Source organism: Apteryx mantelli, chromosome 7 (genome assembly GCF_036417845.1).
Source record: "Apteryx mantelli isolate bAptMan1 chromosome 7, bAptMan1.hap1, whole genome shotgun sequence".
NCBI classification, from domain to species: Eukaryota; Metazoa; Chordata; class Aves; order Apterygiformes; family Apterygidae; genus Apteryx; species Apteryx mantelli.
The window spans coordinates 44,571,863-44,585,216 of record NC_089984.1 but is presented as its reverse complement, the minus strand read 5'-3'; the positions used below and the strand labels follow the sequence as shown (position 1 = coordinate 44,585,216).

The 13,354-nt window shown below is 37.6% G+C and overlaps 1 protein-coding gene and 1 long non-coding RNA gene across 4 annotated transcripts in view; one reads left to right on the top strand and one right to left on the bottom strand.

Moving 5' to 3' along the window:
• PPP2R2D (protein phosphatase 2 regulatory subunit Bdelta) overlaps positions 1-13,354 on the bottom strand; it is a 33,083-nt gene that overhangs the window by 14,660 nt on the left and 5,069 nt on the right. For both annotated transcript variants that reach the window (XM_067300390.1, XM_067300391.1), the window contains exon 3: positions 1,612-1,709. In XM_067300390.1, coding sequence (XP_067156491.1) covers positions 1,612-1,709 — 98 coding nt within the window. The remainder of the gene's footprint in view (positions 1-1,611; positions 1,710-13,354) is intronic.
• LOC106489249 (uncharacterized) lies at positions 9,962-12,650 on the top strand. 2 transcript variants are annotated; one of them, XR_010884771.1, is made up of 4 exons: positions 9,962-10,052; positions 10,217-10,371; positions 11,099-11,324; positions 12,064-12,650. It is a non-coding gene; the product is annotated as an uncharacterized lncRNA (long non-coding RNA). The 2 variants fall into 2 exon arrangements; XR_001293362.2 differs by lacking the exon at positions 12,064-12,650 and having other exon boundaries at positions 11,099-12,018.

The window sequence follows — 13,354 nt, the reverse complement described above, 5'->3', positions numbered from 1 at the left end:
ATAGGAAGGGAGAATGTTAACTGAACGCTGATGAGTTAGTGGCGGTGAACTGAGCACATTAACTTACCAGCTGGTAACACACAGTGGACCCTTGGAAAGTCTATAGCAATTAAGTTAGGAACAAAAACAAAACCCCTCATGTTTGGCTGGGGGGGGGGGGGGAGATGAGCAGGAAAGAATTACTCTTATGCCTACCTCTCCCTACAGTTCATATGCGCTCCCAGCAGACAGCTGAATATTCCTGTGTGAAAAGTCTGACTTTTTTTAAACTGTGAGGAAAGGACTTGACAGCTGGGTTTTGACTTACAGAACTGAGCACTAAACAGCTGAAAGACAACCAATAATAGTTCCACTCTAAACAAGCGCCAACAAGCCAAAGACCCTGAGCAGGTGCATGCTTTTGACCTTGATCTCTCTTTGCTTTAGTTAAGTCTATACAGCAGACTAAAGAGCTTTCTAGGTGTAGTAGCATAACATTTCAGCAGCTTTTTCAGCAACAGTATTTTCATTTTACTACCTCTCAAAATCCTCACTTGAAAACTAATAAGTCACCTTCAGTAAAATGTTTTATAAATGGTACTATAGTAAAGATGAAATGCAAAATATTGAGCAGCTGTTCATTAGCTGAGCATCGTCTGAACCACACAACAAACGAAGTGGAATTCTGCTAAAAAAGAATGTAACACCTAAAAATTAGTATGCGTCAGGCACAAAAAAGCTGAATTAAAATTCCATGTTCAACTTTGGTATTTCTTATGCAAGAAAAGGCTCAAAACCAAAATTCTCATAAGCTCTTTAAAGAAAAGCATAAGCATGCTCCTCAGTGGCAAGAAAAAAAAAAAGGCCACGTGAAAAGTTCAGTCTTTAAAGGAAAGAAATCAAGGTTTCTCACAGACATGATAAGGGACGACAAGCATCTGTCTGCGTTAAGGCCTAGTTAGTAAGTCAGCATTTAGTGCGCTCTTCCAGTGCACACCACTGTGGTTATATAAAGCTCAGTAATGTATCTGTGTTGATGAACAAGCAGAATATTGCACAGTATCATCACACAACTGAACAGCATTCCAAAGATCCAGTGGAAAAGCCACATAACTTTGGGAGGGGAGATGTCTTCCTACCCTCTGGGTCTAGGATGCCCAGGTGTTTCTGGAGAAGTAGCTGCTCCCACTGTTTTAGAGCCATAGGCTCCTAAAACACACCAGATGGTTAATTCTTCAGTTTCTGAATCATCTTTTCCTGTTCTCCTTGCAGCTTAACATGTGTTCTCCTTTATAAACTTGTTTTCTTAAACTATTTTCAAAAATATTAGTATTTACCTTAAATCAACCTGACCCTAAGCATAAAGTTTAGGAGAAAGTCCACAGGCAATTCTGCAAGATGATACTGAGCATACTAAGCACATATATAAAGTGGTCATCTTTTTCTTTTGGGGGGGTTACCACCAAACCAACCTACTGAGTTCAATAAGAGGCAGATATTTAGAGATTTGGACAATTTAGGATTTTCTGAGAAAACTATCAAACCATTTAAAAGTTGCAGCATGAAAAGATGAAGTGAGACCGTGCAACACAAGAGCAGTGTAATAGCACTGTTATTTTTCATGGCACTGACCTCTTGTTCCCTTTGAAATATAACCACTCTGCCACCTTTGTCTCCTGTCGCAAGAAGATCACCAGAGTAATTAAATTCAACTGTTGAAATAATATCAGCTGTAAACAGAACAGAAATAAAATAGCACTGTAATGTGTAAAGCAAATCAAGATGTTTCAAGACTTGAACACAAAACAAAATTATTCAACTTGTATTAAAGCAACAGCAGAACTATTTGATTTACATCCTTGTATCCAAAAATTACGCCATGTTTCAGAGCCTACCCCCCCCCCCCAAATGTAAAACATTTTCTCTGTTACTCTGGAGTATCACTGCAGCTTACACTGATCACAGTAAGGTTGGCACATATCTGCCTTCCCCCTAAGCTGAGTATTTATGCAGCTAGTTCAGGAAACAAAGCTGGCCAAAAAATAATAACAAAAAAATAAAAAAAGTAAAGAAAAGTTTGACAGTTTAGCTTCCTGAACCAACTCAGTGCAGAATCATCAGCACTTGTACAGCAGATAAGAGGCAAGGATGATGGCAGGCGAAGAAACAGGAGAGCAAAGGAAAAGACTGCAGGAGCTCCAATTTAGACTGACTTAAGCTCCCTCCGAGTCAAACCCTGAAAACAACCAGCATTTATTCACCACTGATGATAGATGCTCTACCACAGGCCACAAGAAATCTTTGGAGGTGGCAATAAAGAAATAATTGTTATCAAGCAATCTCTAACCAAGAGAAGAGCTAATTAAGGTCTGTGTCTGTCAGGTTTTAAGCACACGGTAAAAACGAACAATCAGACAAAACAACCACACACATTTTGATAGCATAAAGTTGTAAGTAAACATTTTAATCACACTGTTGTTGGCTAGCCATGTAAATGCATCACTGTATTATGCAGGTAAAAACAATTTGTAAAATTGGAAGTATTTCACATCAATTAGTTTCAGAGTCTGTAATCGGAGACTAGATAAAAAGTTACTTTCCTGTATTGATTTTGATATGTCATTTTCGACTGATAGTTTCAATTCAAACTTTAAATCTCTTTGAGTAATCCCCCACTCTCAGCAGGCAGATGTTTAGACATTCTAATCAGCTTTCTCAATATATCATACATATTTAAATTATTATCAGATCCCCTTCATATAGTTGCTTCCAAGTGTATAGAGATCTTTGGTGGTGGGGGGGAACACCCCCCCCCCCCAAAAAAAAAAAAAAAAATCACAAGCTTCCTACAGATTTATCCCAGCCTTCAAAATTATACTACTAATCTGCTTCTGGACACTTCTATTTCTATATTCATCTTTCTTTAAAATGTTACAAAAAGATTCCATTTTGGTAAAGAACTGGATAATAGCTAATCCAGAATCTTCAGCAGACTTGCTTAAAACAGACCCAAAGCAAGAGAATAAAAACTACACTATTGCTGCACACACTCTGTAGTGAAAAATCAAGTCTTTCCGTAATCAATTTTTCAAAATTAGCTATACTGTTAGCTTTTAACTAGTGTCTCTAGCATACCTTGCTTTCCCTTCACAAACTTAACTTCAGCTGCCATCACGATGTCTAACTACAGTGAGCACCAGCATTAAAGCTCCTTAGTCATTTCTAAACTCGAATCACAGAATTCTTTGCAAATTCATCCCTTCACTGATGACCTCTTTCCAAGTTATTAGGAATCAATCTTTTTTGGCTTTTTACTAAGAGCATCATCAGAATAAAAATTTATTCCCCAATTTTACATTTCTGGTACATGATCATTTTGCCTCAGTAGGAGACTGTATATAGAAATATTTAAAACACAACTCCCTCCCCCCAAACCAAGACAACACCCCTCTCCAAATTGCTAAAATGGATTTACAGCAATAAAGTTACATACTGAAGATAACATATGATATAAAGGTTTCACTAGTACTAAATGATCCCTTACTTCAGAAATTGCCTTAGTATTACGAGTTCCTTGTAACACCTCACTAATAAAATCTTAAGACATAGTGGTACATGTATACATGTATTTATACCTACATATACATAAATATATATAAAAAAATCTCATGATACCATATATATAGTGGTACGATATGTTTCCTCAATTCAAAGATATAAATAAAAAAAGCTATCTATTCCACTTGCCTAGAAACTATGCACAGCAATAACATTTTATAGGCATTTTTCTTCACTGAACCTCTGTGTTAAAAATTAAAATGCCTACAAGAAGTTTAAACAACGATACAAGATCTGTCAGTCTGCATGTGAATGGGACCTCTGTCCCTCTCTTTGGAAGGTTAAAGAAAACTCGGATTATTGATGCACTAACACCTGCCCTTCCTACACTGTAAGCAAACCAAACTGAGGAGATGATAGACAAACCGAGTTTAAAATGGCTATGAAGAGACTGGGATTTCTAGCACACTGATTGCTCAGTCAATCCTGTTCATACTTTTTACTCCAATTAAGTCAAAAAGAATACACAGGTTACATTGTACATAATTTGAACCATTTCTTTGATACACTTTCTATCCCCAAAACAGAACAATTTTGTCTACCCTTAAAGCTGATATACTATTTCACTTTTCCAAAGCTCGTCACATTTCTCTAGCTTAACCACAGATACTCAGAAAGGCAGCGGGGTATCACATACATGAAGAGTGTATGAACTGGTCCATGCAAAGCTTTCTGATAACTGGATTTTTTTTTCCTCCAAGAATGAAAGCAAACTTTTTTTTAAAAAAAACATAAGTGACAAATCATATGGCACGAGAAATACTGCACGTGAAGCCTTACACAGGGCACATGCTTACAAGTTAAGAGTGATCAGTGAATGAGGTATGCATAGATGCATATGCTTGGTTAATGCTAGAAGCAGTAGATAAATGGAAAATTCGAAACGTGACTGATCCAGTTAGCTACGTCTAACAGAGCCAAGACAACAGCAACCTTTCATCCCCAAAACATATCTGAGCTGGTGCGATCCTGGGGGGAGTGCAGAATTTGCTGAATTCCCAGGGAAAATCTATCTCTAAGGAAAATTGCTGAATACACTGAAGAAAGCAAAAAAACAAAGTTTAGTACACCTGCAGACAAGTTTTATATTTTTTTCACTATCCCTGTATTTCCAGCTGGAAAACTCATTTTTCCTTTTCTTTTTTTCTTTCCTTTTGATGTACATTTTTTCCCCCAAAGAACTGTTATCCACATTTAGAAACAAACTGATTTAAAGTATCTTAAGCATTCTGAGCATTTTAAACAAGGCCCTTTCAATACAACTTGCATAATACATGTACGTGGTAATTTGAAAATGTTTTAAAGCCAACACATTCTTCCTCCATGGTAACGACTGGAAGAACAAGAGGTAAAAGACTCAAGAATCAATTAAAACAAACAAACAAAAAAACCCTCTGTATGTGACTAATATAGCTGTTGGGCCTCAATACTGATCCATGTTAATCATTTCCACAATTACACATTTGCTTTGCACCCAATACATGCCTAAATTGTGTGAATGTATAAATTATAGCTCATTACAAATGGTTGACTGGCTAAGAGGTTTTATAGTTATGAATACCAAATATCTTGTCATAAACAGAGAATTTAGGAGTAAAATGAGGAAGCCAGCATGCCCTGAACTAGCTGGAAATGCTCTCTTCATTCAATTCTACTCTAAGGTTGACTATAGTGCTAGAATAAAGAAAGTAAAACTCTTACATCCCAGTATCACTCAATTATATACATAAAAATAGGCATATCAGGAGACACCACAGGAAAGCAGAAAACCAAGGAAAACAGAAATGAACAGATGAGGTACTCAATTCAAGGTGCAGTGACTTGACAGAGTTAGTTTATGATATATTCAGTACTCTTCTCAAACATTAAGTAGCTCTTAAGTTACAAAGATTTACCACCAGCAAAACTACTATTCTGCTACCATGAAATCTGAAAGCCATTCAAGTGTAGATCATTTTTACTCTCTGAAACATTACACTGTCCTAGTAAGAATAAATCACTCTTTAACATATGCAATTATTTCAAAGGAATGAATTCATAAAAACCACTTCTTTTAGCTTCAGAAAGTAAAAAAAGACTAATAGTTTCTCCCATGTATACTATCAAAGTATTTATCGACTTATTTTCTCAAAATACACTAAACATCATTTTTGCTTTAATGTGCATGAGAAGTCAACATCACTTGTCTGACACAGCTCTTGCTTACTAGCAGTGCTAGGTGTACAAACTGAATACTGGGTACCATTATGCTAAGCATTGCAGAAAAATGCTAAAATCCAGACACTGCCTGAATTCTAAGGTTTTAGGGGGAAAAAAAAAAAGTAAACAAGATGTATAGATAAAATGACCATGCCAGTGCAGAATGTCTCTCTTTCCCAACTGACTGCCTACTGGAAAATGCTGTCTGAAATTTTAAATGTCACTGAAATGATGCACAAAAATCTATTACAAACGTGACGGGCTGCTCCTTCCCCCCCCCCCCCCCATGTGCTCTCTCCCCCTCAACCTGACCTCCCCGTAAGCAGCACGTAGGCAGGGCTAATTGAGCATGCGCCAACTAAGACCCATCTAGCATGCAAATATGACTATGAGTCAGTCACCTCCCCCCCATAAATAGGGGGCAGCCCAGAGCCCATTGAGCTCTGCTGCATGGCAGCAGGCTGCCTCCTCTTGAGCAGGGACGCCTCTCAAGGTTACTCTTCAAAGTTGAGGGATTCCTTACCTGCCACAGATCCTCGGTAAGTGATTAATAGCATGCTGAAACTTTGTAAACTTCGCAAAACTTTGCTGAGTTATATCTCTGACTAATTGTGCACATAATCCCTTAGACATAAACCATTGACCAAGTCTGAGACTAGGATTGGAGCCAGCCGCCCCCAGGCTCCTCTGAGGAGGAGTTTGGAAAGCAAGGGGGTCCTTTCCGAACCTCGTGACTCCACGGGAGGGTCTCCTTCAGACATACACCATTGACCAAGTCTGAGACTAGGATTGGATCTAGCCGCACCCAGGCTCCTCCTCCGAGGAGTTTGGAAAGCAAGGGGGTCCAGTCTGAACCTCGTGACTCAACGGGAGGGTCTTCTTGACACTTATCTGACCCTGTCCTCCATGCAGTAAATAACTGAGTGAACCTTGCCATCGAACCTCGTTAAATCATTGCCTTATTTATGACTGAACTTTGTTAAATCACTATCTTACTGCAATAAAACATGGTGCTGCTTCTCTCTTACGAGTAAAGTGCGTTACTCTCCACGCATCTGCGACAGCATGCTGCCTGGGAATAGGTAAGTGGAGGTGGCATATTGGCACAAAACCAGACTATCTGGGGAAAGCAAAGTTAGGAATAGAGCTCGCTTGTGGGAGAAACATATGTGAACTGCCACCTGACTACACTGTGGCCATTTCATTCAGCAGAAATGGTCCTTTTTTCCCCACGGATGAAATAGTCCTTGCACCACCTGTAAAAGTATTATCGACACTTACTATGGCAGCAGTACGTTGAAGTACAGCAATCAAAATGAGTTCTGTGTGTAGCAGGAATAAAAATTAAGTTTTAGATAAGGTAATGACAAAAAAAAAGTTTTGAAGGAGGAGGTTACAGAGGCTACAGAAGATTACTGTTGTTGTCATGGAGCTGACATTGACAAGCCATTGAAGAGCTCCCTTGGAAGGAAAAAAAACACTGAATACTTGCCTCTTACATAATGTTTGAGGATTTTTTTAATCTCAAGAAAGGTCTAGTTTTTGCTTAAGATTTAGGCTATTTTTTATTTAAAAATTACCAAAAAAATCTCTAGAAGCATACTTTGTTCCAAAATGAAACACAAATATGTGCTGACCACAAGAACTGGAAAAGACTGTCATAGTTGTTGTATGTGTGTACTTTATCCAAGTTACCAAGAAAAATTTAAACTATGATAAATCAACTTTTTAAAAGCACTAATGCTTTAACACTAGTGTTACAATTAGTGTAACATTAGTGTTAACAACACTTTTCCCTACAGGAATGTTTCATTGAAGCATAATGAACCCTGGAGTAATTCCATCAGTATTCTCAGCACTATACTGTTTCAAAACTGGCAAAATCCAAAAATTATGAGCCTAGAGGTAAACTGCTAAATTCACTCCAAATCAATCATTCTCTGTGTACTGCTCAGCCTACTTGACCCATTTACACCCACTCTTTCTTTCTACGTCAGCTTAAAACTTTTAGAAAAAACAAAGCAAGCCTTTGCAGATTCTTAAAGATCACATTAACTTTGGAATTTTTAAAGTATTTTTATTATATGTCAAAACTTCTTCTTACTATGCATACAAACAATCTTATTTCCCAACAGAATATTTCAGCCTTTTCTTCATAACAGCAAAATACCTTAGAATGAAACGTGCAGAAGAATGAGAAAAGGTGACACATCATGTTATTTCCTGACGTACAGCATCATAACGCACTCTTCTCACGTATGGGACACCCCTGGGTTACGTATTACGCAGAAACAGTTACAGAGGTTTGTCCGACTTGCTTCCTTCCTCTATGTTCTAGCATGGCTAGAGCTCTCTACTCCAGAAGCGGCCAAGTAAACTTGTAAACAAGTGCTCTTGTAAACCACGGAGAACAGCAAGATTTATGGCTTTACAATAGAATATTAGTCTCGCAATATTTGTTTCTTTCTTGCCATGGCAAATTAAATTTTAGGTTTACTTTCAGAAAGCAGTTCTAACTTACACTCTGCGTATAGGGTAGGAAACTCCTAGCCATTTTCAAAGCTTGTCAATTAAAAGCAGCATAGGGAGAAAATGCTGGCAACTAGATTAGGATCCTGCAGAATCCTCCCAATTTAAAAGCTCTGAACACCTCTATAGGTAGCAAATGTCCTCCCAACACGTTAGACAGCTAAAAATACCTTTAAAATATCTTTAAAATAATGTAGTGGAAGCCATTCTCAGTGACTCAAAGGCTCTCGTAAGCCTTAATACAAATTTCAAAATTCAATGTAAATGCTCCAAGTCTTTTAAAACCATTGCTTAATCTTCATCTCTGCATATCACAAAACTCCTGTCATCATTCTGTCAAAGTTTATAAATTTAGGCCTCCAAAGTCTCCTGGGCTAATTTACTTTGGGGGGAGGGGGAGAGATTTTGAGATATATTAAAAAAAAAAAGAGGAGGGTGGAAAAAAAAAAAATTAAAAAAAAAAAAAATCAAGCTTAGTCTTCCAAACTAATCTAATCTCACAAAGAATTCATACTAGGTATTCCTAACTGACAGAGATTTCAGCGCTGGGACTCTCTGTTTAGGCAATGGAGAAAGCAAGATATCCAGAAAATCTAAATTAGACACTTAAAATTAGCTAACATAAATACTCCCTCTAGAGCTGGCTGCATATTACTATTTAGTTAGAACCCCAAAACTGAGAAAAAGTAATTATTTTTTACCTGAGCCAGCAGATTCATGCATTTGGGGCTGCGGACCACGCTTTAGCACTAACTAGACACAAGCAGCATCAACTTTTCTCTTGTTCTTTTACGCTGTTCAAAGACTCTTTTGTTAAAAGCCCTCTCCTCAGACATTTAATGGACAAAGAAGCCAAACACGCACTGTTTTAGAGGATTATGTGAAGGGGAGGCTGCTTTAACTCCTAAGGGATCTTGTCTTTTATATTTTTGGAAATCTTAAGTAACACAGGTTCATACTCAGTTCGGAGACTGAGAAAAACTGCAAGTCCGCAGACCTTTCTCCTGCTCTCCCTACCTTGAGAAATCTTTTAAATATGTAACACCTTTTTGATGATCTGTCCTAGAGATCCAAGAAATGAACTTTCTGAAATGAAACTTTCTGAAGAGGCTCATGCTTTGAGAGGAAATGACTGGATACGGAACAAAGCCAGATGGCTGGCATAAACTGTAAAGGAGATTGCCAATGGAAACTAAACATAGAAAGAACATTTCTCTCCTGTAATTAAGTTCAAAGGTGACACACCTTCCCCCACCTCCCCCACTGTTATTCTAGAAAGTATTTTATTCCACAGCTGAAGAAAGTTACTGAAGACTATAGTCTCCCACAGTGGATGGAAATGAAGCAGAGAGTGTAAAAGGGGATGAGTACAGGTTATGTGCTACTAATTCCACTTGGAAATCAGGAAGCAGGAACTCCGATTTTGTGCTGGACTGTAAAAAAAAAGGCAACATAATGAACAGAACTCTCCTTTGCAACAGCTGACAGTAATATAGCACTTCAAGACAGAACTGGTTAAAAATACGGTTAGCCAGGGCCTATGCAGAGAATGGCAAGGAACCAACATTTCAGAACGACTAAGCGAAAAATCGAATGGAATGAAATAACAGAATGTAAAAGGAGCAAGTAAGAACAGTGACGTGATAGAAGATATGAAGAGAGCCATTAGAGGGAACAGAGTAAGTCAAAGCAAAAGAAGAAATGTAGCAACCAATGTCTGTTAAACAGTAAGTAATGAAAAAAAGATTAAAAAGAAATCAAAATCATATTCAAGCAAAACAAGTTAAAGATGCACAGTATCTTAGAACTGCCTTGTTACCAGATTAACATTTATTCCATGGGAACGCTCCAACAACATCACTAATAGTAAGGTATCTATTTGCATTAAAAGGCTTTTGCGGGGGCAGGAGGAGGAGCTGGCATAACAGCTGACAGTTCTTCGCATTTGGATCAGCGCTGCCGTCACACAGAGGCAACAGCACAGAGCTGCCGGCAGGCACCGCGCTGCTAACCAGAGCCCACCCTCACACTTACTGACAGGGTCAGGTGAGCTATCAGGACTTCAGTTATTACACGTTTCTGATTATTACCGAGTGGCTTCAATATCGATTTTTAGTCTTCACCATCTCCTCCTTTCTCCTCATTTTTATCTCTCTCACTGATTTGCTTCTGGGTGAATGAAGATTCTGTGCTTTGGCTGTGAGAACAGTCAATGAAAAAGATTTATATTACTCTGCAATTAGGATAGATCAAGACCATGTATTGCAAATTGCTGTTATTCTGTCGTGTCTTAGCTCTTGTAAAGTATTTCCCAAAAATTGTTTCTTAATTTAACATTTGATAGAAACCAGATGTCTATCTCTGAATTGTATTGTGAGCTGAACTTTTAAAGCTACCAATAATCACTTGACAATATAAATATTTACACAGTCACCTATTTTTCAGAATAGGCTGTTTTGCAGACTCCCATTTTCAGTTTTCCATTTTTATTGTCTATTTAAAGAGTTAAAGAAATGAGATGTATCAGAAGTCAGAAGAATATCCCAAAGATGGTGGTGCAGTTCTGCTCAGAGCAAATTTTCATTTTTGTTTTCCAGCTGACGCTGTTAAGCATTGTGCCCATTTAAAGCATACATAAGCATAACGACTTTTTCTGCCATAATACTCAACCAACTCACCAAATGGCTTGAATTGCCTTTAAGTATTCTGTATTAAGTATTATATTTAGTCTAAAATACGCCTGCTTTTTGAACTAATTCAAATTTTTGCATAGATTTAAGGTCAACCAAGTAAAGGCATCAACAGGGTCCCCAAGCTGCTCCAACCAGCACTATGGTTCTACAGACAGCAGAAGCTGGTTGAGGTCAGTACCGCCACTGAAAGGAAGTGACAAAGCGCAAACAAGAGCATTTCTCTTGGAAAGACTGTCAGCTCCGACATGTCTTGGATCTAGCGTTCAGCTAAGTCACTTGGTCAGAAATGGATGCTACAACAAACAGGTAGGAAATAAGTAACAGGTGTCAAACTAACTATTCCCAAGATCCGTTCCAAAGGCCACAGTACACAACAGATTCCCAACAACTGCACACATGCTCAATTGATTTAAAGTTACCTAACAGTTTGCACCTCTTACATGAAAAAATACTGCAACTCCCTCAATTAGATAAATCTGCAGTTTCTTTTCAATGGAACTAGATTGTAAATTGATGCTGTAACTCATTAAATCCAGTAAAGGCAGTTTTTTTTAAAGTACATCTGGATGCCTAGATGTGTTAGTGACAGCAAGGAAGTACAAAGTATGGGTGAAGCAGCAGCAAGGAGAAAAAGGTAGTACAGCTGATGTTCGGCAAGACAGAAATAAACTTTACCTTCATGCTTGCCAAAACTTGCTGTGCGCTTTTTCTTACAAGCAGTGAGAACTTAAGGAGGCTATTTTTAGTATTCAGGACATAATCCTGTATTCTGTATGTAAATCTATTGCCTCAGTATGTTTTTTAACCTATGGAATAATAATTTCAATAACCTTTCTCCCACTGGAAGTATCTTTAATTTGTTCATGTTATTATGTTAGTTTTTTATTAGTTAATCATGCTTTTCATTGTACTTTTATTACAAGAGTTAATAAAAGTCTTAACATAATGGGTAAAATTTTTCCAGTTGCAATGTTCACACCTTCCCATCATGCTTTTACTTAAATAAAAAAGTGTTTTTTTCCCTTTTTATTAATTTTTTTCCCAGATCTTATGGTACTCAACAAATGGCACACAACAACAAGAGTGCACATGGGAAGCATATCAAAGCTCTCCTGGGTCAAAAGGTAGTACAACCTACTGTTATCACAAACTACCATTCTATTTAATAACAAAGAATATTGTGCAGGGAGACAAAGTGCAGTGGTTTTCACTGTTCACAGATTAAATGTACAGATCTAGAAACTTGTATTAGTTTCTGTATTCCCACTACTCTGAATGTTTTCTTTTGCATTCCCACCTTACAATTCTGCAACCAATACTCATCACGTACCCAAACTGTTTATCAATCATTTGTGAACTATGCATTCCTGCAGCTTTGCATTTTAATCAAAATATCATCCAGCTGAACATATTAATTTGTCTTCTCTTGTAGCCCAGTGGTTGCTCATCCTTTTAAAGGATTTTCTTATTTGCTCTTTAATATTCCACTTGGCATCTTTCACTGGTCGTAAGAATTTTTTTTTCTTATACCCATAAACCTACACCTCTATATTCTTCTGACATGATTGTCATAACTTCCTTTTATGTATCTACATCTCACACACACAAAAAAAAAACTAAATAAAAAAGCTCAGCTGGAACTTCCATAGTGAAACAAGGCATTTGTGAATCATCTTTGACTGCCTTTAATGTCTCCTGCTATGTCCTAAATTTCCTTGTTTTCTTTACAAAAAAGGGAAGTCTTTTTCATAATTCTCAGAATGTGAAACACTTGGGTATTTAAATTCCTCCTCCCCCCCCACCCCGCCCCTGCAGTTCTATTACCCCATCACACACAGATGCGAGGAAGAAGAAGAAGAAGAAGAAGAAAAAAAAAAACTGATGTATGATACCAAGATTACATATTTAAATTCATAATAAGTATGTTAGTTGACAAAACAGATTCTTCTCCAATTTTTCTTCTCCAGAAGATGAGAAAGCATCACTTGACATGAATACTTTTCTTCTGAAGCCTGAAGATCATCTGGAACACTTTTTTTTTTTTTTTTTTTTTAAAAAGGTGTGCAGCATTCACTTGTAAATCTGGGCTTTCTCAGTATGAGAAGCCATACTCTAAAGATCATAAGAAACAGAAAGACCTGATTAACTAGAAGCCTCCAAAAGTTCACTAACACAGCATTTCTCACACATTGCACCCTGTCTTAATAGCCTCTCAGTGTTATTTACTCATACAGTAATATCACAGGATCACGAAATAGTTGAGGTTGGAAGGGACCTCTGGACATCACCTGGTCCAACCCACCTGCTATACAGTAAGACAGTACCTTTTACTTTCC